Raw genomic sequence first — 25,522 nt, 5'->3', positions numbered from 1 at the left:
CTCGGCCCGGAGGACAGTCCATCCATGACGAGGGGGAAACAATCTGAGAGCATCGGAGCATGCCGCACATCTCCTGAAGTTAACTTGCACTTCTAATGTCACTTCTTGTGTGCTCCTCTGCGCAGTTGACTTGAAGGTCACGTGGCGTAAAGGTCATATGTGTTCAGTGTCTTGCTTTCAAACTTCCTGTGTAAGATGTTTTTCCCGTCATATTTCCATTTTGATGTTGTTGTTGGACAGATTTCCACTCATTGATGGGTTTGAGACACATCAAAGATGTTGACAATTTTTGGAGGTTTTCTATTCATGGTGACAATATTATTTTATTGGAAAAAAATGATTGTAAATAGTAAAAAAAAAATAGTATTCATGTCAGAGACATTATTCGTGTTGTTATGCTGGTTGGTATTAAATCAGATGGCTATCTGGGTAAAGTTTTTGTTCGCACTCGCTAATGCTAGCTACATTCTTGTTAGCACTCGCTAACTTTAATGCTAATGTCTAAATTGGACACTACACAGATTCACTTGGTTCTACCATTCTGTGAATATATAACTCAATCAGTGCCATGGATGTGAATTCTTGTCTATTAAAATAGTAATAACAATTATAAAATTCTGGTCAAATACGTTTTTTTATGGAGAAGAGCTGACACCCTTGACTGATGCTTCCCTAATATAAGCCAATTGAGCACTGTAGTGCTAATTGTGAACATTGGATAGCAGTGTTTCCGCACTTACAACAGAGCTATTACTTCCATTAATTCTAACTAAAGAATGGAGGTCAATCTTTCATATGGCAGCTCCCATATTTTACAAATTGAAACGTGAGTGAAAATTCTAAATATACTGGCCCTTTAGAGGTTTCCTTTTCCAATAACGCTTGGCACTGAAAACGTTAAGACTAGCAGTGACTGGAACAGCCAATGCTAGCAAGACTATTCTCATCGAAATCAGCTTTGGTTGGTATTCTCAGACCCATGCAGATCTGACATGTGTGTTGCCTTGTTAGCCAGACATTTCACTGTTCCATGGTCGGGCGACAGCAGAAGACAGTCTTGTCAGTTGGTCTGTGTGAATTCACCAATTGGAAGACATAATACCCAAAACTTGTCACAATGCTTGTTGACCATCAGGTTGATGCAAGGTGGTGAAGTTGACCTGAGATTTATATTTTCAAATTAAGAGCAATTTAATTTGAACATGAAGCAATTTATGACTACATTTTGTTTTAGTGGCTCCTTTGAAGAACATTTACTGGCTTTAATTTGTTAAGTGACACGTTTTTCCAGCAGGGCCAGAAATAAAAGAAACAGATGATGAAACACAATCTACCTCAGGAGTGTCCAAACTCCAGCCCGTGTACCATATGTAGAAGTTGCTGTCCAGGGCATATCACAGTTATTCAAATGTTATAAAAATATATCACTTCTTTTTCTCATTGAAAAAGTGGCCCATGATTACTATACTTACCTTATCAACCTACTTACAATGGGTAAGATTTTAATGCAACAAAAATAAAAATAAATAAAAGATCAATTTTTACTCAGGTGGCAATGAAGATGTTAATTATTCTACTTATCACTATAAAACACTGGCATAATTGAAAGGCAAAAAATTCATTTCTTGCAATCAATAATGGACTTTATCGACCATTTCATTAAATAACGTGTTATTTCAGTGAATGAGTTGTTCAGTGTTCAGTGAAGGAGAATATGTCCTGTCAGAAATTACAGTCTATTGATTAACTGGTCTAAGACATTAGACTTGAACATTTTGGGCTTGATTTTTGTATGTTGTACATGAGGAAGATTGACAGGGAAGGAAATCAGCTGTGTTCACACCCACAACAGCGCAAACAGCCTTTTTTTTAATACAGTAACTGACCCAAATACCTGGTCTATTTTCCAATTAAATTAAACAATTATAATTTTTGAATGTGCCTTTCAGTCATATTTTTTTACACACCGTGATAGTTATATGCTTGTTTACAGGCTTCAAATTAAAATTACAGCATTTTTTGCTGTCCTTGTAACAAATTTCAGTTTCCATGTGAGTGTGCTGCCAATTAAAATAATTACAATTTTAATGGTAGAATGACAGCTTGCTTGTGCTCAGGATTTATTTTTCTTCACCAGTGTTTATATGAGTTATGAATTGTCGCAGAAGATAAGCAGCTGAAAATCATCTGCGGCCCAGAGTTCTGGTGGCAGAAAGCCCAAAATGCCCTCGGGCTTGATGGGGACCGTGTCTGGACTGGCCAAGCGCGGTCATTTTCAATAACCAGCAACAGTCCCCTTTTTCTTTTTGTTAGAAATCAATTTTACCATCAGCACACAGCTGCCTCTCGTTGTGTTTTATGCCACCTCGCTCCCATTCTTCTTTCTTCCACTCAGAATAAGGTTTGAATTACTGTGCTTACTTGCTTGTTACTTAGTCTTTCATGGAAGAGCGGTGAGTCTCCTCAGGGGGATTTGCTTCACCAGCGCGAAGTGGAACAAGCAACAGGCTTGTGTGTGTATGTGTGCGTCAGCTTGGCAAGCCAACATAGACACAAGCAAGATTAAGAAACGGGGAGAAAAATGATTGATGATTCTGCTGGCCATTGTAACGAAAACAATGACAAGTAAATATGTTTATTCGGAATTGATTCAAGGGTTTATCTATTAACATTTCCCCGTAAATAAATCACGTTCTAAGAAGAACGGCTCTCGCCAGGAAGCGCTTGGCTTCCTTGTCTGAGGTGCTGCTCGTGCAACCTCCAGCGTACTCGAGCAGGATTTAGAAATGAAAGGTAAGCTAATGAGTTTTGCCGGAGACAAAATTGCTACTGCAGAAGCTGCTGTGTGAAACAAATGGAGAAGAGAGAAATGCTTCTTAATGGTGTTTGTACCGCAAACAACTTGCTACTATAGAATTAGTCTTTTAGGAAAGAACAAACCCTCTCTTGGGGCTGCTCTGAGTGCATTTAAACAGTAAATCCGCTCTTCTAATGACTGTGTGTTTAAGCGGTTATTACGGGAATTTGTGGTCATTCTCTCATTCATTATCTGCACCAATTATCCTGTTTGTGGGGAGCCATCGCCATTCCTGTCGCAGGGAAGGGGGCACGCCCCGGCCGGGCCAGACAGCAAATTGCATATTAACATTCACAACACCTGACCCGCATCTTGTTGCTGCCGCTGCTTTAAAGTGGACAATTTGGCTTGAGCATGCACGCACGGTATGAGCAGTTTAAGAAGTTGTTGTACCAGTGGGTCTCAGTCTGTATTGTTACCGCTCATGGTCATTGTCACATTTTTCTTCTTGAAGTAACAATAGTGGCATAACGTGAGAAAAACAAAGCAGAATGCGCTTAGAGGTGGGTATTTTACACATTTTTGCTGGCCCGTGCTTTATTGGGAGTGACTGACAGGTAGACTGTCCTTGACAGAGGTGAAAGCCCACCCACCTCTGCATATTTGTAGTGCAGAATACATAAAGGAATTCTCATTTAGTTACTCGTTTGGGATGAAAAACTGGCAAGACTTCCGAGCAATGTTTGCCAAATTAAACACCGACATGTTACTTTAATTCAGTGCTTCTCAAATAGTGGGGCGGGCCCCCCTGGGGGGGCGCGAGGTGATGCCAGGGAGGGCATGGATGATCCCAGGAAAAAGGCTTTGCTTTCGTCATGTGGAATATAATTACAATAAAGTAATAATTTTCATCATTTTCTTTTAGTTTCACTAAAGAAAATGGTGCACTTGCTTTTTTTTTCCGTTTTAGACTAAGCTGTAACCCGTATAAACGCGATAAAAATAATTAACAGTTGTTGAAAGTTGATTTATATTGCATTTTTTTGTTGTTAATGTTAAAAAGGATACATGTGTAGGTATACTTAAACAATTTTCATCAATAATAATCGTATTTATAGTCAGTGCATCAACTGGGGGGGGCAAAAAGTTTTCTCTTTTCTAAGGGGGTGGCTGGCAAAATATAGAGGAGAAACACTGCTTTAATTTATCATGAAGATAATAAGTCAACTATTATGGAGGAAAAAAAAATCTGACATTATTTGTTGATGAGGACTTTGAGGATTTTTATTGAAAAAAGCAAACAATTGAATCATTAAAAATATATGTTGTTTAATTTGGTAATTGAATAATATAGTTTTTTTTATTCATGTATTACTTTTATTATTGTTTAATTGAACAATTGTTGTACTTAATACTCATAAAAATCAAGAGACTTTTTTGTAAAAATTATATTAAATAATATTGTGAACCATTGTGGCACCGCGCTTAAATATTGTAAAATTAAAAAAATAAATTGGGGGGGTGCTAATGATCATCACCGATCAGTGAGTTAACAAATAACTAATCAATGATCAACAAACGAAATAAGCAACTGATGTGCCAGCAAACATTTGTATAACTCTATAAAAAGAACAGACAAGACAAATTGATCATCGATCTTACATAAAGTGGGAAATATCATTGAAGGTGAAGCCAATCAGATCTATACAATATCACGTGTATCCCTTCACTTACATGTTTAAAGTCGTGGACCTCGACAACCTCCCGACTCCCATTTCCGATTCGAAAGATTTCAATCTGTCGGATCGGGTCGATCTCCATCAGGCTGTGCGTTTCCACGCCATCCAGCACCGCTTTGTACTCATGGTCGTAGACCTAAAAGGATGGAAGAGTGATCACCAAATTACAAACCTAAACTACAAAGGTGCGATACATTTTAGGACAAAAAACAACGGCAAAATAACATGACAGCGTAGCTTTAAAAGATGCATGGGATTATTGATCAGTTTTCCTCAAGTATCTAAAATAAATAGTTAAAGCGTTCTTTTCATTGCGGCCCTAAAGCAGCGCAGACACGCTTGGATGGCAGTTAAAATTCCCCGTTTGAAAAACGATTCATGCCCACCAGCTGAAAATATGCCATTAATATTTATATGCGAGGCTTGTGTTTGCGAGCAGAAATATATCATGGAGTCCATCTTCATCTTTCTCCGCCAATGAGACGCATTATTAATGAATACATTCAAACGGGACTCTGTCAGGATTTATGTACATCAGACACAGCTGTCCTCCAATGCTCAAAGACAAAATTAGCTTGCGCTTGAAGCTCTACCCTCACACCCTTATTTTCTCGTCGGCCTGCTTACAGGCCGTCATGACCGGCATTTTTTTTTTTTCGCCTGCTGAGAGAACAGTAAGATGATAATAGGATATAATTCTTAATAGCGGATCACTACGTTGGCCTATAAATCTCCATTAACACGGGTCGCAGCGGCATCTGCAAAGGGAAGTCGAACTTCAAACTGCCGGCGGAAGCCAAATGGAGATGGCTTTGAAATTTAAGTGTCAATTGGGCCGTTGTGGATAAAGTCGGGGCTATTAAATAGTCCGCAAGACCGAGCGGGGAATTGTACTTCTATTTTAGCATTCTTTTGTATTAGCATAAATGTGCAATTAGGGGTATGGATTCTGGAGGCTTATTGATTAACCCCTATAAACGGTGAATTACACTTTCAGCAGGCTATCACTTCTGATTAAAATCCCACGGTGGGAGTATTCCTACCTCTCTGGGCTGATAATAACAATAATAATAATACAGTATATTACCACTGCGTGGTTTCGACTGGTTGAGAAAACAAAATTGCAATTCAAAAAATATATAAATACCTTTTGTTGGCGGTGTGTGTGTACGTATGTGTGTGCATGCTTTTGTGTGAGAACAAGCGAGCAAGCTGCAACAAGTGGAAGGTCTAAGATGATGCAGTACCTTGTCTCGTTAAAGATGGTATCATTTAATATTAGCTGAAGTGCTAGTTCTCATTATTTCCATTGTGCTACTGAAACTATACGCTTAAGTTCCAAATATCAAATGTCACTGGGCTGCAAGACATTTAAAAAGCACTGTGAAAATTAATTAGCTTCTCGGTGCTGGCAGATGAAAATGACTGGGAAAAAACTCACTGAATAACTCACTTACAATTTAAGTTACAGTACACTTTCGACACTAGGACTGTAAAAGGCCAGCCACCATGTCGCCTCTCTCCGAGACAAAGACTTTAAATTATGTTGGAAAACCTCAGTGATCCTTGGGTGACATTAAAAGCACTGATGCCGCAAACATGCTATGTTTTACAGTAAAAACTAAGCTAACATATTACATTACCTTTTCAACTAATCAGATTAACTCTCCAAACTCCCATCCATCCAACCAGCCATCATTTTAGCCGCTCATCCTCCCAATCATTTATGCCCATATCTATGGACTAGACAAAAGGAAAAAAAAATGTATCTACTGCAAATTTCGGACTAAAAATCACAACTTTTTTCTTATAATTTGAGACTTGCGATTTATAGTCCAGTGCGCCTTACCTGCAACTTTTCTACTAGCCACCAGGGGCTCATCCTCCAGTAAAGGAAGTGTGGGTATCTGTTCAAGGTGTTAATTGTTGGGATATAATTGAAAAAATGTGAATCAACAGCTGTGTTCAAAAAGTGTTTTTAAAATATAGTATAGAATATAATAATTATGTAGAAGTTGGATGAGATCCTTTATAAAAGATTGTCATATGAACATTATATATATGTATATACAGTATATGATTGTATGTATGAATCATGTTTAACGTGTTTATACATATAATCGATAAATAATCAATTGAACAAAGGAAAGTATTGATTTTGAGTTTGCACTGCTATTTTACTCGGCAGTATTCTGCTGGTGTTATGTAGAAAATTTGTTGGCGCTAAACATACATGCATGTTGTTTGTTGAAGATAAGATGTTGCTGTAAGCAGGCAGGCAGTATTAAAAAAACAAAACAAACGTATTAAAAAAAGCCTTCCATTTACAGCAGTATAATCCTCCTATTTTTAACCATTTTATTAGAGGAGGGTTCACAAGTGGACGCACTTGTCCACATATGGACTATGGCTGTATTTTTCCACAAGTTGTCGGGCAGCATGAAAACGTCAAGTGATTGTGTGGAAAAAGTGGAGAGGAACCTTATAAGGACTGAACCCAAAAGGACACAGTGTTCACCGGTGTAGCTGTCTAAGCCGCTGCCCACCTCAATCCATCACAAGGCTGCCTATGGCTCCCCGGAGGCCCGATGCACCGCGCTGCCCCCGCGCCGCCCCCGCGCCACCTTTCCCTCCTACGGCCGCCCGCCTCACACCCACCGCCGCCCCCTCCCGCGCGCGCTGAGTGACAGGCATCTAGTTCCGCCTGACTGCAGCCTCTATCTCCTTCCCCCTCAAGGACAAGCAAGAGGACATATTGTCATCGGCTCATCTCTCTCACTCCCACGGCCGCCGCCTTCCCCATCGCTGAACATATGCAGGCTGTCTCCCGCCGCACGCGCATTTATGCACCCGGCCAGCCACTCACCTGTAACAGCATCTAGACGACCTTTCCCTAATGTCCCTGGGCTCGGCAACAACGCGTTTGCACATACAACCCGCAGGTTCGGCAGCGCCTGCCGCTTTTCATTCACCGCTTTCAATGTGGCGGAAACATCTCGCCGCTGTTGTTAAGACACGTCAGATGAAAACCTTGAGTTGATAAACGGGAAGGCTTAATATATTTTGCTCAATGTCAACGTGTTAGGGGAGCAAGGATCAGGTAAGAATAAGCAACAAAAGGAATGCCGTTTGCAGTGTTGGGAGTCATCCATTGCAAAAGTAATGTAATTGTTTAATTCGTTATAATTTTTCACAAATGTGGACACTGCCTTTGGGCATCAATGTGAATTTAAGATTTCATTTCCTTCTTTGGGAAAAAAGTGTTTCTTCCTCCTCGTTGCTTTGCTTCACCTGACACCTGACACTTGACAACTGGGATTGGGGACTGAACCTCAGATTAGAGTCTGTTATGAAAAAGTGGCAGGGAATTGAATTGGGAGACTTTCAAAATCCTCCAAAATGATGAAATGAGATTTTCAGAGCAGTCTATCGAACTAGCAGCTATGTATTTTTTAGGATGGTCTCCTTGGGAACACATTTTACTCAAGTAGATACTGTTAAATGGGCTCGGAAAATCAGGAAACACATCCTTCAAACGTTACTGTACATAATCTAATTAATACCCTGATGAATATTTTAATTAACAATGGGTCAAAAGGACTCAAGTAATGGGAAAAAGGTCACATGTAAAAATTAACCTCTAGTTAATTTTTGACACTGATTTGCTTGCTTTACCCTTATTTTTTCACTCTACATATATATCTAGCAGCTGTACTATAAACAGTGATTTTAGTGGGCCTTTGCACATTATTATGTATCACACAATTTTATATATACAGTATATATATATATATATATATATATATATATATATATATATATATATATATATATATATATATATATATATATATATATATATATATATATATATATATATATATATATATATATATATCCCATCCTCTGTGAATATATATCAACAGTAATGGCTAAGAAAAAAAGGAAAACAACTTTAAAACTTTATTTATAGCAATGAGAAAAGTGGCCGCCATCTTGGTGGAACTTTCTAATGAAGGCACAGGGAGAACATGCAAACTTCACTCAAGGCAGTAGCCACAAGCAAAGTGGGGGGCCTCGGAACTGTCAGGCGGACGCACTAACCAATCTTCCACTGTCGCTGCCCGCGTTCACCATTATGTTGTCGTAAATTGTATTCAGAGGCAATATTTTGAGAACCTCCGATCTCAAAAGGAAACAAAGGAACTACCCTTCGAGGGTGTTTGTCTCCCAGGTATGAAGAAAAAAAAATCACAAGACTTAAAGTGTATTTTGAAGTCAAAACAGGTGAGCATAAAAAAATCAGAGCAAGGGCACTTTCTGGCTCCCTTGCTCCTACTTGTCGTCGAGTCGCCTGCAGCGCACTTATTTAGATCTCACGTCTCTTCACATGGGCGCCCACAGGAGAACTACTCTCGTCTTGCCTGAGTACCTCCCTTTAAAATGCTTCTCCGAGTATCACAGTCTGAAAAATGGAACATCTCGGCTACATCCTTTCTAAATTACCATTGCAGATTTGCACTTTTACAAATACAAGCAAGCATACTATTGTCTTTGCCGGAATAATGAATCCAAGCCCTTGTATAATGATGATTAAAGAGACTTGCGCACTCTGAAGTTTTATCAGCAAAAACAACGCAGGATAATTACAGCACAGGTAATGAAAACAAACCTGGGAGGCGAGATCTTCGAGGCACCGCGCATTAAATTCAAACAAGAATAGCTGCAGATTCATCCAAAGATAAGACTGGAAAATGATGAGGAACTACAAGGGAAATCATTCATAGCCTATATAGATCTTCCACCCAGAAATGGGGCCGCACATGGCCTTCACACACATTTACACTTTTTTTTTTTTTTTGCTGTCAGCCCATGCGGGATGAACATTTGCTTTCTTTCACGAGGTGATTTGGATCTGATGGTGTGGGGTCTCAAGACCGCGGGGATTATGCTTGTGGACACTAATTAGCAAGCCTGTCAACTCCCAAGGCCTGCAGGATTCAGATAAATGAAGTAGGAACACTCCCCGGCTAACTAACACATGGGGCCTGCTGTTTGGCCACGCCAGATGAATACAAGCAGCTGGCTCTGGATGAACGCCAGCTTGGAAAATTCAATTTGGAGACTACTGGTCAATCACTAATGTGTCATCAACTTCCATGCTACAGGGTGAAAATCAGGCTTTTGGCAGTGTGCGTCTAATGTCTGTAAAGACGATGACAGTGAGTGCTACGAGCTTCAGTTTGTGGCTGTTGAGTGTTTTGTCCAAGCGCCTTTGTTATACTGGAAACGTTTTCTGTTTCTTGTATTCATGAAATGTGCTATGATTTTTTGTGCCACATGATGCATAGTACTAGGCTCGAGATTGAAGCAAGGTGTATTCCGTGCTATATGAACTTTGTTTTCAACTGTAGAGCTTAGACTGCATATATACAGTAATCGTTAATCGTGTTTGTGGAGGTGTGACAAAAAAATTGATGAACAAAAGAATCAAGGTTCTTATTTAGTATGATTCAGAATCGATATAAATTGTTCCAAAAGTTAAAAAAAATTCAAAAACCATATCCGCGTACGAGTACTACCAAGGAAGAGGCAACAAACTTCTCGTGAAACGGCAAACCAAAATAAACACACCAAATGATGGATGAAAGTCAATTGCATAGCAATAGTCTTAACAGCTAGCTATACTCCTCCTTTACTACTCCTTTTTATTGCCCTCATATCAGGTCTGTACCAACATCAACACACCATCACCCCCCCCCCCCCCCCAAATTAAAAAAAAAAAAAATCATATTAAATCACTGATTAAGGACGCTACGAAACCACTGGTTGACTTTGATGTCATTAAATGATAAGGCACTCGTCTTCAACATTTGCGCTAGCCTCTAACTATGTGGTGCATTCCAAATGCAGTGGAACATTTCCAACTCAGACAAAACAAGTTCCATCTATGCATGAAACGTTAATAACTGCAAATATATCAACAATATGGGCTTTCTAACAATCTATACCAGCTGCCATATAAATGGTCCAACAAGTCACTTATGTTTACGATACCAAATCAAATAACGAGGCTTCCGTCTTCCTTTCTGGTGGTTGAGAAGTCAGTGAGTGAAAATAAAGAATCAAAAATCCGGAATTGACCGGAGACGTAAGGGTGCATGATCCAAATCTCAGAGGACAGATTCAGATTCGTGCTGAGTGATTAAACTGCGGAATGGCTATCTAATTTCTAATATCTAATTTACTGAAGGATGAACAATTCTCCTTAATCATACCTTTGAAGAAACTAGTTGAATATTTTGGACCCCTTTACAGAGAAAAAACAAAATAAGTATTCTGGACTGAAATGAATTCATATCGCTTATTGGAAATAAGTCTCTAGTAACTTTCAAAAACATCTTTTATAAAGTAAGGAAAAGGTTAGATCAGCCAGGCAGCTTTTACATCTTCATCAGGAAAACATTGGAGCCATATCACAAAAGCAAAATCACTGAAGTAGTTTCAGGTCAAAAGTCTATAGAATATGCTACAAATTTACAAGAGATGCCATGTATCTACTGGATGATGACTTTGTGTGTTGCCAAGCACTGCATTACCATTTGCCAGGAAGAATAAGAAACCCTGCGCCCGCTGCCAATTTGTCTTTTGTTGTTTGTTGTCGTGCACTAGAGCCTGTAAACTAACTTGCACTCACAACAGAACTTCTTAACATGTGCAGTGGGGAAAAAAGAGCTACTGGTGCAGAACAGCTGTAAAGTTTTTTTGTGGAGTTTATTAGTTTTTTTTTTTTCTTTTCTTAAAGAAGTGCAGAATAGTGCTGTGTATCCTGTAGAGCTGATGATTTTACTTTTTTTTTCAATTTCAATGGTAATATATTTACACTGTATTTAATATTTACAGTAGATATAAAAAGTGTGATAAGAATGACTAGATCATCTAAAAAAAACAAAAAACAACAAAAAAAATGGTTGAACTTTGACATGTTTTCACCTTCTGGGCAAAATTTCAACTCCCTACTGTCTTCTTTCCTTTTGATGTGAAATGCTGCTCAATGTTAAAATCTTTTTGAGACGGGAAGGGAATCTATTTAAATATTGTAGTTGCACTAGGCTAATTTCAAAATAATCACATCAAATACATGGGCGTCAATTCAATAGCCACAGTGGAATGGCTAGCTTGAGTCCTGGAAACTCATTTTTGTTGTTGTCACATCACAGACTAACATCAACATACAAACATCAAACAAAATCATTCCGTCCCTCATTTAGAATGCTTAAAAAAAAGCTTTGTCAATTACACTTTCATTGTATGGTACAGCACAAGTCTGCAGTTTTCACTAGCACGTATTCATGTGGTGCAATCAAACACAGTTGGGCGTTTCAAACAGACAGAATAATGTTATTCAATGCATTAAAGGTTATTAATGGCAAATTTTGTATATAATAAAATTCAGACTTCATTTTATTCTGTAAAAGCTTGAAGCCATGTTAAATGGGTATAAAACTCTTCTGTGAATGGGTTTAAATGTTGTCAATGTATTTTCATTTGGAACATTTTTTATCTCTGCTTTGCTGTCATATTTGTGAAGACTTTTTAGATGTCGCATGTTCTTGCATGAAACACTTTGAGTTGCCTTGTGTATGAAATGCGCTATAGAAATAAAGCTGCCGAACCTTGCCTAGGCATTCAGTACTTGAGTATTTTTTTTTTTTTACACTGATTGCATATTCTTAAGTAATTATTTTACGCACTTCATTTTAGGTGAGACATTTTAAAATAACAGCAATTTTATTTGAGTGCAATTTGGCGCTACTCTACCCACCTCTGCAAACGATGCTAATGAGAATAAGTGGTTCAGAAGTTGAATGGACTTGACATTCAGGAGGCCAAATAATACATTTAGAAAAAAGCATGAAAAACATGCCTGATGCATGTGCTGGATGCTAATTAAAGGATATAAAGGAAGCAGCTCTAAATATAAACACTTTTAAAGTGTTGCTACAGTGCTACATTATAATTAGTGCCCATACTCTTCTGCATTTTTTTTTTTTGTAAAGAGGAGACGGATTACCAACCCGTTCAACAGGAAAAATTGAAATATTTACAGATGCTGTTGTAATGGCATGAGCCTCTGCAATTTACTTTACTATTGGACGCCCAAGCAGAAATCACAGTATGTATGAGTATGTTGTGTATGTACCATTAAAAGCAAAGGTGGCAGGGGCATTCAAGTGCTTTTGGGAATCCACCCAAGCAATTACTTAAAGCATCACTTTGATGCCAAAGACCAGTTGAGGAAAAAATGCTACAATTAGCCTCTCAAGGAATGAACTAGAACATGTCAAAATGTCAGGCTTAATGGAAAAATCTTACAAAACAAAGTTATTGGCAACTTACCCCCAAATGCAGCTTCATTCTGGCTAATTTTATTGTGTGATGTGTTTGAAAGCAAGATTTGATGCTATAAATCGCCAGGACCAGTAATTTGGATAGTTTAGCAACATTTTCTTCGGAGGGAGATTAATCACAGACACGTGTACAATCCTTTAAAACATCTCACAAAAAGGTCAAATTTCCAAAGTCAATCTCACGGGAGCGAGACAGCAAAAGCTTTTCGCTAGTCTCACCTTTTTACACTGATGTCCAATAATCACACAAATCTCGACAAGAACAAGAAACAAGGTGAAAATTCCCCCGGCACAAAACAAACTGACATAAAAGGAAGACGGTCATAGCCAAAAGTACATCCTTGACATTTCTTCACTAACGCTTTGTTAATGCACTAACCGGCGTTGGATGTGTGTCTTCAATGTGAAGCAGTCTGGAAAAGTTTGCTCTCTGTTCTGTGTAGCCTTCGGGTGTTCTGCCCTTGATGAAATCGCTCTCAGATTGTTGTGGGATCGTCCAAATGGTTATTGGTGAAAGATCAATGTGAGATAGGTGAACTCTTCCATTTGAGGCTTGGCAACAGAATGCCATTTCTTTAAGGTCTGAAATGAGTTGAAGTGACGTTCTGTTTCTGTGTCCCCTGTGACTGACTGGCGACCAGTCCGGGGTGCCATTCAGAGAGAAAGCACTCTGTGACCTTGAACACGATAAGGAGCATAAAAACGGATGGCTGGACTTGGACATTCACATTCCAAGTTGACAGTACTTGTTTAATACTTCACAAACCAAAACAGGATGTTTCCGTCAAACATTCAATGTTACGATTAGTGGTGTCAAAATAGCAGATTAATTGCAATCAACTAACTACAGTCGTAGATAAAAAGTTATTTTTTAAGTGATTTTCATCAAACTTTTATCTCTAACTTCTTGTGCTTGAGCTGCTGGGGTTGGAAAACAAAGGTCAACCACACCCTGAAGTGGACACTAATTGGCTGTTAATGTGTTTACATAATCCGATAGGCTCGTCTTGTGGGTAGGGGAGCGGAAGGAAGACATGAAAATGGAAGAGCAGTTGGTCCAATTAATGGTAAATTTAATTTGGAAAAGATAAAACCACTCCCAGGGCACCATTGATAAAGGTAGAGTGATATTAGTTTTTTTGTAAGGTGCTAGATTACCGTAGAAGCACCTCAAGTTTAGCATACCACATCAATGCAAAGCACACAGCTATAACTGGCAATTACTGGTAAGATTAATTTGAAAAAATAAAACTAAAACCACCCTCAGGGCACCTTTGACAAAGGTAGAGTGATATTCAATTTTTGTAAACTGCTTGCTTATCACAGAAACAACTTAAGTTTAGCATACCGCATCAATGCAAAGCACCCAGCTACAACTGCAGCTACAGCAACAAATACGCTAATACAGCAAGCCATACCATACCCTAAAACTTCACATTTGAGCAAGTCTGAATGATAGAATCGACAATGTCTTATTTCAATGTTACTTTTTGAATTATTTCCCGATTTACAAAAGAAAACAGCACCATTTCTTCTGATGGCCGAAACTCAAAGTTACATATCAATTTTTCTAAAAACAAAGAAGAACAAACAAGGAAAAAATTGCTCTCAGTTATAGGATCATTGCTCAAGTGTTGTTTCAGCAGGTGCCTGCATGAAATATTCTATTCACTCAGTAATAGGAATTTAAGCACTATTCCATCGCTTGGAAGAAATGGTACTACACTCAAGCCAAATGACATTGAATTTTTCTTTGTGGTTTTGGCATTCAAAGTTGTGTCAGCCGCCCCTGAGTTGTTCTCAAAGCTCCAGTCACATGTTTTGTTTCACATCATTCTGTATACTTGTAAAGAAATGCACTAACAGCTGTCGCTTGGGGAAAAAACGTGGGGGAAAAAAAAGCAGCAGGTCGCTTTAAATGCTTTTCTGCACTGCAATTTAAAAGTGAGAGGAAATCTAATTGGAAGTAACGACTTAAATGACGTCAATTATGCTCACTCTGTGTTCTATATTTGTTTCCTCTAACTGCTTTTGTTTTCCTGACTTCGTTTACATTAAGGGAGGATTAAAGACATAGCACAGAGGTTTTAATACACTGCAATGGTATTGTCACTCTCATGTTGGTGCATGGCTCGCTCCCACCTCCTCCCACAAAACTTTACAGCTAATAAAAACACAGCCACAGATGATTATTACTAGACAGCTTTACCACCCAATATTTTGAAATGATTTACTATGCTTGATTGTTTATCGTATCTTAGCCTGAAAAACGAATGTATAAATGTACAGCAGTAGCCTGCCTATTCAGAATTTCACCAAACCTTTGCAGTTTGCTGGAAAATTCACTCATTTATTTTTTTTTGGTGCTCTTTCTTTAACGTCTCAGATAGTGCTAACTTCCTAAGAGGGACATAATAATTGGTGTCAAGAAATTATTTTGTAGTAATTAATCGTAACCGAAAGACGGACATTTTTTCATCTTGGGCAGGAGCTGAGTTTAGATTAGCTTGCTAGCAGAAGTTCTGGACACTCCTTACCACGTGTACATGTACAGTTCATCACAGTGCTTCATTTTTTTTTTTTTTTTTTTAAATTTGTCATTTTACAGCCTCATTCGAAAATGGAGCTCTGACAGATTGACCATCGGGTTCTTGATCACCTCACTGACAAATGCCCCTCTCAGGCAATTACCAATCATAGATCAACTTGGAAAAGTTACCTAACCGAAATCAATAACAGGTGAGCCTTGAGCAACTTTGATGTAGTTTTCTGTTGATGGCGGCAAAATCGCTGCCCCTGAGATGGTTAAAATGCAAACACTGGATCTCATTAGCAATAACGAAGTAGACTGAGGAGCTTGCGCCGATTTGGCAACCTCAAGGAAAAAAATCATACGACTTATGGAAAGAAAAACAAGCGGTGATTCAAAAGGCTCTTCAACAAGCACATTTTTGTCAGGAATAATGACCCGCGGATTTATCTGGGTGGGTGTGCGGCCCGGTGGAATATACGGAGCATATGTGCAGCTACTCAAGTCGGATTTTGGCAGAGGCTGCAGGCTATCATTCTTCCGTTGTTTTATTTCCACTGTGGAAAAATCAATTAATCCGGCAACCTCTGAATCTGGAACCGGTCTCCCTCTCTTTCCTGTCAACCCGCTCCTACCTGAAAGGGGTGTAATGACCCACTTTCTCCTTGTCCCCCGACGGCTCGGTTGCTCAATGCGTTTGACCACCTCGCCGTGGTCGACTGCAGTGTGCAGCTGCTGTTAATTTACAGGAGCGCCGTTCGCCTTTCTTGCCCGGCTCTGAAGCATATATGACTAATCACGGCAGTCGTTTCAAACAACTCGTGCTCTCGGTGGCTATAAATCATATTGCTACGTGCTACTGTACCGATAATAGAGTCGCGCTCATGGGGGGGAAGAGTAGAAATTTTGAGAACTGTAGGTGCAGCCCCGCCATGGTGACGTTAACTCTAGGACTGGGACGTTTTGTTGCTCAGTGTGTACAATAGTTTGCTGTTATGATCCAAGCGAAATCAAAGTGAAAACAACAAAGGGTTGTATTGTCTTTGTGAAACAGCCAGGGGGGAATATGATGGTTCCTCCTTGTTCCTAAAAGCACACATTTTTCTTTCTTCTTTCAAACCATTTTGCAGTTGTAACTTCATACAAAATACACTATGTTCTCCATGAAGGCATCACCTAAATATGCTTTCGGGGTTACACAATTTTTTTTAAAGTAACGCATTTTGCACTTTTGCTCAATTTGAAAGATTTCCCAGGTGTCTTATCGACATATGTTGCTCACTCAAATTAGCCTGTTTTGAGGTCCTGTTTTATAACGTTGCTCATCCCACCCTATGTAACAGAGGACCAGGGTGCTTTTTTGTTGCCATGACAACCAGGCAGAATTCGGGAGTAGCGACAAGGTAGGAGCTCGCAGTTTGAAGAGACATGCGAGCGTCCATAAGGCACAAATTTGTATTTTCACCCATATAGGCAACACTTCATCACTAAGCTGCCGGATTGCACATCGCAGCCAAACATTTGCCACTGACCAGGAAATAGGTAGCTAACAAAAGATTATCTTGGAGAAGTTTTAGACTTTAAGCTTTAGTCAGTCCTGAAATGGGACTATTACATCATGTAAGTATATGTATTTTCAGTATGAGTCATCAATAGGTTTGTCCTTTAGCTTCGTTTATGGTAGACGAAAGGTGCATGTATGCTATATTTAAGGGTTTTATGGACTACACCTAAATAGGACTCTAAAACAAGGGTGGAGCCAGGAATTTTTCTATGGGGTAGCCAGGAATGTCACAAAACCTCATTGAGGGGTGGCCAGGGGCGGCAAGCACAGTCAGGGTTTCATGAAATGAAACCATTTTATTTTCTAATGTAAATTCAATGTATATATACATTCAATATAAATATTTGAGAGGTGTCGAGTCTAAGAATACTGCAGTGATGTCCAAATTATGGCCCGTGGGCAATATCAGAATCAGAATCAGAAACTACAGAATTTAGAAACTACAAGCCTAATGAAAAGAGTGCGGGTAAAATTAAAAGTACTGCATGCATGTGAAAATGTAAAGAAAAAAAGTTACAAATTTAAAATATTTCCCTAGATGTGGGGGTGGACAAAAGTGAGGTTGGAAAGTGACAAAGGGTAGCCATGGCCATTATGTCGCTCCACTTTCTACTGCAGCATTTTTTTCTTCCAGTAAATTTTAAAATCAAATTGTATAACTTCCAAACTTCCATATCAAGTCAATTTGACATAAATCCTGTTTACATATTTCCACTATCAGAGAAAATTACAGTGTAAACTCAGGCTGACTAGAAACCTGATTTGCTATTGTATTCCATATAAATGTCCTTTTTGGAAATAATAAAAGATAGCAGACATAAATATTACATCAAGTCAAGCAACAAACAACTGTGATCTGCCAGATTCTCCTGCCCCTTCCTTCCATTTTCTCTCCGTTTTATGTTGCGCTTAATGCCTTTGCCAGCCAAGTAAGCACGACGCCCATCTGAAGACCAATCTGCTCTTTGTCGCTCGAATTGAATGCGTATTTGAATGCCACTCAAAACTGTAATAAAAGCGCAGTATCTCGAGTCCGATGCATTCAAAGGCAAAGCGCAGAGACCTGCGGAAGACCTCGACAAAAATGATTGTAAGCTGTAACGACGGACAAGCTTTTTTTGATGCTGTGTCACAAGCAAAGTGACCTCCATTATGAATACGTCTCCTTGTGGCACTTGGGGTTTTTGTCAGGTTCATCTCCAAATAAATCAAACAAGTGCACACTCTGCGACCCAGGAGCCAATTGGCATTTAAGAAACAGCTTGTGAGCACCCAAAGGCTGCAATTTGGATAGTTGAGAGCCAGGGTAATAATTTGTCCAAATGAAAAGCATTAATTGCAATCAGCATTTTGTTAGCCTCGTGGTAATTGAACTTCCTGTGGTTCAAAGGGCAAAACACATCTTTACAAGTCCCTCTGAATTTGCTCATGAGATTTTTCTTTGATATTAGATACTGTTCAATGTTCCGTGTTGGTGAGTTCACATTTTTAAACACAGGTTCAAAACCTAAAGAGAGATACTAAAGCAAATAGGGAGTCGACTTTATGATACTTATTTGCTCGTTAGAATTTTTATTTTCAGGTAATCTTCCAGACACTTTGATCCGCTTGTTTTTTTTAAACGCTGTAAAAAATAATTAACTGTTGTAGAAAGTTGATTTATTTTATTTTTTTTCATTTGGGATAGGGGTTATCCCGTATTTTTTATGCAATCACTTAATACGTTTGTTTTGCAGTCAGTTAGTATGTTTGTTATGTGATCAGTATGTTGGTAGATTAGGATGAATGTTTTCTTTTACTGTTAGTTGTGAAGAAGAGGAATTGACGCGTCTAGGGCCCGTGACCCAACAGGGTTTCATGACCCGACCCGTCGTGCTTCCTGTTGCTGAGGAAGGAGATAAAGGCATGGACTCTAAACTTCATTCCGCACCACCGTAAACCAATCGTTTACATTGTTGCCAAATGTCTCCCCCAGTCCTTTAGGGCAGCAATTACTTTTGTACCTCGGGACCTCTTGACCTGATAAAAAGAGAGGGTGCAGAGAGGCTGCTTCAGAGCCCAGTTGAATTGTACATGTGCAGTCCTTCTCCGTTCTCCTCATGCATGGGAAAGAAAAAAAAAGCCTTTTCTTCTTCTTTGTGTATAGTTTCTCACAAATGTCTAACATGTGAACCTGACATTAAGGTTGAGAAAAGGTAAATTATTTTCTTTTCATCCAATTATATAGACTAATTGCATTATGATGGATACAATTTGACCCTGGATTGTTTTAATTCAATTTCTATTACCTCCTGGAGCAAAAGATGTTGGCCGGACCTCTGGACTGTGATCAAACAGAGAACCTCCGCTGTATTAAAACTCGGGATGCATTTAAGACGACAGATGTAATCGCTCTTTGACAAATAACAAAAACGCGGCAGCGGGCAAGATGATCAAAGTTGCAAGTGCCACAATGGGAGCAATGTTCGCCTTCATTTATGATGATGGCACAGAAATCCAAGAACAGCCAGTCCAGTCCCCACTGCTTCATCAGCTCTTATCACATATGCCTGAGACAAGGTAGATAACTCCTAACAGCATTGCGAGGACATCCATTGGCCCATAATTGTTCAAACATGGTGTATGTGCCTTGAAGACACAATAAAAGGGGGAGTGATGGTCGGATACGGAGACACACAGAGGAACACTGGGTACTGATGAAAAGCGTGTTGTTCCACTGCCCCTGAGTGGGCTGCAAATCAGCACAGCTGCTTTTTTTTTTCCCAATAAAACTCGGAACTTGCTTTGGGGAACATTACACTGTGCCCCTTGTGATTAAGATTGTCTCGGGCTATTCAAATCAAAAGCACAGCGAGTTATTACAAAGTCATGCTGGTTCCACACCAATGGACATCCAGTCCATCATGACCACTGCTGAAACAAAACATTCAAATTCCAAATGTAGCCTGCCTATTTGTCACATTGGATTACTTTACATCTAGTGCGGCTCATTGACTGCAATCCTCGAGCCTTTTTCTTTAACGACTCTTTAAGTTCAAGTGTGGGAACCTAAGAACACTTAGTGGCAATTTGCTAAATGCCTGATGCACACTAGAGAAAATTTAAATGGCAACTTTTAAAGACATGGGGGTGCTCAAGACATGTCTACAAATTTCATCTTTAAATCCAGAGAATGCACACGCTAGATGAGTTAGCCAAGGCAGAGGACAACACTGGGCAATATTAAACAAGTGATTTCATGGACCAGAGAAGGCGCACAAATGCGTGATTCAATGTTGCTCGCTTTAGTCACTCGCACAAGCTAACTTATGCCGCAATGCTGCTTTTATCACACAATCATTGGCTTCTTCACAAGTTCTGCACTATGGTGTTTCTTTCACGCTGCTGAGATTTTGATTTGAACTTCGATTCTGTCTGTAGCATCAAGTTAAATTCAGTAAAGCTTTCACACTACAGCAGCTCGGGCTTGTCTCCAATTGGGAGACCCTCCCGCTTGTCAGGAGAGGTGAACTGGAGCAGGTATATTGATGATTTTAAATTTTTTTAAAGCGTCACAAAAATAGGTGTCATAGTCTTACGAAGTCAAAAACTATAAAAGTTGGGCATCTTTCTGAAATAGATACTGCATTTAATCTAATGTATTTGATGTAACGTCATTCAATATGAGCACCATGAGACCAAATATTTAAACAATAGAATTACAAGTGCAAGGATCTTTTGCACTTATTTTCCAGGGGTAAAAAAAAGTGAAGAAATTATATGATTTGCAGGATAAAACTGCGTTGACTCACAATAAGGCACCGCCTTGTCTTTTCCGTTCTATTTTTGTCCAAAAAAATCACGATACATCAATGAATACCACGACATTGAAATAATGATGATAATTTTCTACAATCTAATAGAAGAACATTGAATACACATGATTGTTCCGCCTGTCACTGCACGTTAATAGCCTAGATACTGTATTTTGCAAACCATAAGACACACTATAGTTTTATATACATGTGATAAAAATGGTTCTTAAAATACACTCGATAAACAAAACTACAACACTTGTAGTCGATCATTTTGCAAACAATTAGGGATGCAGCTATCAGGTCATTTTGGCATTTACTGTAGATATCCTACAGGAAATTCGAATTGAATACTGAGTATTCAAATAAAAATACAAAAATATTTACTTTTGATTGTTGAAAAATAACTATAAACACAGATGACCAAATAACACATTTCGACTCAATTGTGAATGACAACAGTGTTGATGATCAATATATATATTTTAAAACTTAATTTTAACAGTGTTTAACAGCACACTACTTTCCTCCTTCTCCTCCCTTTAACTCTCCCCATAAAGTCTGGTTTGAGGCTGATTTGCCAACTAAAGAAAATATTTGAGTGAAGGCGATTTGTGAAAATGTGATCAGTAGGAACAGCAATTGTTTCAGGCTGTCAATCAAAATGTAGAGCTATAATGCTAGCCTAGCGTATATGGACCACTTGAGCGCTGCTAAATGTGATTTTAGAACAACATTTTACTGTTTATACCGGGCGTCAGGAGAAACAGTTCTAGTAGAAGGACTAGTCAAGGTGTGATGTCACAATTAGCTACTGGGAACAATTTCAAAATAAAAGCCTACCGAGGTATTCATGCCCATGTATTATTTGATAAACTAAGGGTAGAAAAAAAATACCTAGAGCATTTTATTTTCTCTCTAGAGCTCCAGGAACTACCACCAATGAGCGACCAGCAGTTATTTACATCACCCAGATGGCATCGACTCAGCATGCTTGGAACCCTTTAGAACCTGCTTTTGCCTTTGGGAAAGCATCAAAGATGAGCAAGATACATTGCAGTGCAAAAAGATAAGTAAAATGCTTGACGAGACAGAGAAGCCACTACATGGTCAGACAGATAAATTACAGCCGTTAGATTCAATTTGCTGAAGTACAGTTTACTCCAGTAGGTTATAGAAGACAAGAGGATCCCCAAGGGCAAAGGTTGTTGACTACGCCCTGGGGAAAGGTCAGCCATGACTATAGTGCTGCAAAGACATGGTCTGGATACTCCTCTCAATTACCACCAGGTCCACACCAAGAGCTACAGTTAACCAACAAATATCAGCCTATTCTCCTTTAACCTTTCTGAATAAAGGTTCAGAAACAACCGGGGATGAAACTGATAATTTAGACACTACAAGTCAAAGTCTCCAGAAGTTTCAACTCCTAAAGCTGCTCGACAACGGGAGCTTGATATTAATGTCTACTTTATTACAGTGTTGTTGTTAATTAAACCCTGCAACATTTCACCTAGGCTATTGTTTGTTCCTGTCAGGCAGCTAATGAGCCCCAAATTATCTCAGCGAGAGACAAAAGCCCAGAGGATGCTCCACGCTCAGAGGAGTCAAAGACCCCCGGTGCAACCGAGGAGGAGCGCTGTGCTCGTCGTCTCTTTTCACAACGGAAAAACAGCCATCTTAATTGTCCAACATTCAACAGAATGAACAACATGGGGGTTATTTTTGTATCATTTGAAGCTGCAGTAGCTCATCTTTGGCCATTTGAGGGCAGTGGCAACATTAGCATTGCAACATCAGCATTGGCGATCATGTGCAGCAATAAAGACAAGCTTATTTACACACAAACGTTAGGATTCATATCTATGGCCATTTGGTGGGGTAAAGTCCAGTATTCATTACTTTTTAAGGACACGTTGGGAATCATCAAGTTTATGCTGTGCTCAATGTGTCTAATCTAAATCTACATAAATCTGTAGAGACGATGCTTGAATTTCTCATTTTCCTCTTATTTTCACACACCTTATTGTAAAAGTGAAAGTGATTAAAGCATTGTAAACATCCAATCCTCCGGTGTGAGACCAAAGCGTGCTTAGAATAGTTATCTGTGCCAATAACATGTATGTCTGGGATCAAGATGATATCTTTAAAAAAGAAGTGTGATTTACTCATTGTTTCAGCCTGGCAGGTTAAGTAACATTTATACATATCATTAAAATTCTAGTCTTTGGAGCTGCAACAATTTTTCTCGCATTAAAAGGCTAATGAGCTGTGGTTATTTTTCATGAGGTGTCAGATTGAGTACCAGACAGAGACCTGCGGTGATGATTTAGATGCCGCTTCTCTCCTTGCATATTGAGTGAGGTGACTAATTGGCCTATTTTCAGGATAGAGATTTAATCAACCATTAGGACTCAGAGCATCATGAAAAAAAAAAAAAAAAAAAGCAACTCCTGCATTGCCGCATCACATTCCCATCGAAGGAGATGCTCAGTGGTGCATTTCCAGTGTGTCGATTTCTTGTGCCGGTGTTTTGTCCGCAGAGGCAAGCGGCGCTGACTTACCGGGCGAGTGAAAGTGAATGTGAAAGCTCAATCACGTTGTAAATTGTACAACGGAGCGGTGGAGTCTTGCTTGGCTGTGAAAGTGGGAAGATGAGGAGAGCAAACGGAGCTTTTGTGCATGTTTACAACACGCCGTACATACGACATGCGAAAATCTGAGCTGCCGGCAAAACGAAGGGCTGCTAATTAAGATGCATAATCTTTAAGACGTAAATGACTCTTTCGGGGAGGGTAGAGTGGGAAAAAAAAAAAAAAAACCTCACATCCCAGCTGTGTGGCACAATAAATACCTGACGGTGGGCTTTGCAGTTCTGTCACGCTCTGCTGTTGCAGCCACCAACAATCAAGCATTCCCACCTCAGGCACTGGCAACAATTTCAAACAAATTCGCTTTGTTTTTCCCCGCTTGCACTTGCCCTCTCCCCCACCCAGTTATCCTGACTTCCTGGTGTAAAAGGCTAAATGCTTCATCAAGGAAGGAAGTGTGGTGTTCAGGGTGAAATATTAGCAGACATTCGCCTGCTAATGAACAACTGGGCTTCACGTATTAAATCTGGCTAGATAGCAAACAGAGGAGCAGTTCTTTTTTAAAATGATTTATCCAACCAGACGGGCCTGGAGTGGCTCATTTGGAGAACTGTGAAAATTCATGCTGGGCCCCTATTGAGTCACAAGAATGTGGTATCATTAGATCTATGAAACGCTGCCATTATTTATTCATATTAACTACTTTTTAAAGATATAATTAATAATTTATCTGAATACAAATTTGGAACAAAAATGTATCTCTATATTCTGTAATTTTATGCGTTTTGTTTGCCCTTTAGATCCATTTTATTTAACAGGCAGCTTGAGCTTGAATGGAATAGTTGGAAATCAAAGTTAAATTACACTGTGGACACTGTGGATCGGTTGTTATTTTGTTTGACATAACCTGATAGGCTCCTGTTGTGGGTTGGAGGGCAATTTTAGCAGCAGAAGAGAAAAGTAAAAAATAAGACAGCATGTGAGAGTTGTTAGTGCCATGAATGGTACACTTTAAAAATGCCCCAATGGAATCTATGTTTAAAGGGAAAATAATATGCGTTTTTAGAGAAGCTGTTTTCTTACCACAGAAGCAGCTCGAGTTTAGCCTACTACATAAGTTCAAAGCACCCAGTTGCGAGTGCAGTCTGGCATAGGGATGGCAACGATGATGCAAATGTAGCGAGCAATAGCAAAGCTATTTGATAAAATAAAACACCCTGCAACTGATGGCGTCTGCAATGGACAGGATGGACAATGTTTTAATTTAATGTTAGTAATTGACATGATAAAATAAGATAATTCCCCCTGACAGCCGAAGGCCAATTGTTTTCTGTTAAAGAAATTTAAATGACGAAGCCACTTGTTGGATAACGATCCTTTGATCTGCCACAGGAACGCCCCCCCCCCCCCCCCCCCCCCCCAAAAAAAAAAAAAAAAAAAGAAAGAACAAAAGAACGTCGACTGCAAGTAGCACAATGGCTGCCCCATGAATGGATAAAAACAGGTGGATTTTGCTTCTCATTTTTAACCAACTAGATATTAATCAGATTGCAATGTTTAGAATAGTGGAGCTGTAATAAACATATTATTGAAAAAAAAACAAGATGTCCCCTGTAAAATGCACCATTTAAAATTGTGAAGAACTAGGGGATTTTTATGTCATTGTGCTTCTTAGATTTAATTGGATGTGCCTTCAATCACAGTATACAAAATGGAGTTAGCGGTCAGTGGCCATGGGTTACTTTGACTAGATTTGTCTTGTATTCTGGTGTTGAGCAAGTTTCTGTAGCGTGCATTTTATTTCACGAAACACCTTCTGTACCTAACAATGAAAAACTTCTGTTTGACAATGTTTTACCGATTAATTTGATGAATTTATCATTATATTGTTAGCACATCACCTTGATATTGCTTTCAAAATTAATCAGTGATTCCTCCAGTCTTCGTTTAACCTTATATACATTTCGGGTTTGGTTGAAGACACTGCAGTACCCAGAGAAAGAGCACGTCAAATCCACAGAACCCTTTATGAATGTCAATGACTTCCTTCACTCTGACTGGGTAAACAAACATGGCAAAATACGGAAAGATTCACT

General features: G+C 39.2%; 1 protein-coding gene across 4 annotated transcripts in view; it reads right to left on the bottom strand.

Annotated features, from left to right (window-relative positions):
• tnmd (tenomodulin) overlaps positions 1-25,522 on the bottom strand; it is a 56,566-nt gene that overhangs the window by 20,881 nt on the left and 10,163 nt on the right. For 2 of the 4 annotated variants that reach the window (XM_088431642.1, XM_088431643.1), the window contains exon 3: positions 4,532-4,672. In XM_088431642.1, coding sequence (XP_088287768.1) covers positions 4,532-4,672 — 141 coding nt within the window. Of the gene's footprint in view, positions 1-4,531; positions 4,673-13,326; positions 13,554-25,522 lie in introns of those variants that run through there. The other 2 variants (XM_088431641.1, XM_088431640.1) reach the window with 2 other exon arrangements.

Source organism: Hippichthys cyanospilos, chromosome 13, assembly GCF_059441005.1.
Source record: "Hippichthys cyanospilos isolate Australia breed blue-spotted pipefish chromosome 13, RoL_Hcya_1.0, whole genome shotgun sequence".
Lineage (NCBI taxonomy): Eukaryota > Metazoa > Chordata > Actinopteri > Syngnathiformes > Syngnathidae > Hippichthys > Hippichthys cyanospilos.
Note: the sequence above shows the minus strand (reverse complement) of the source record. Positions and strands in the feature narration are given on the sequence as shown.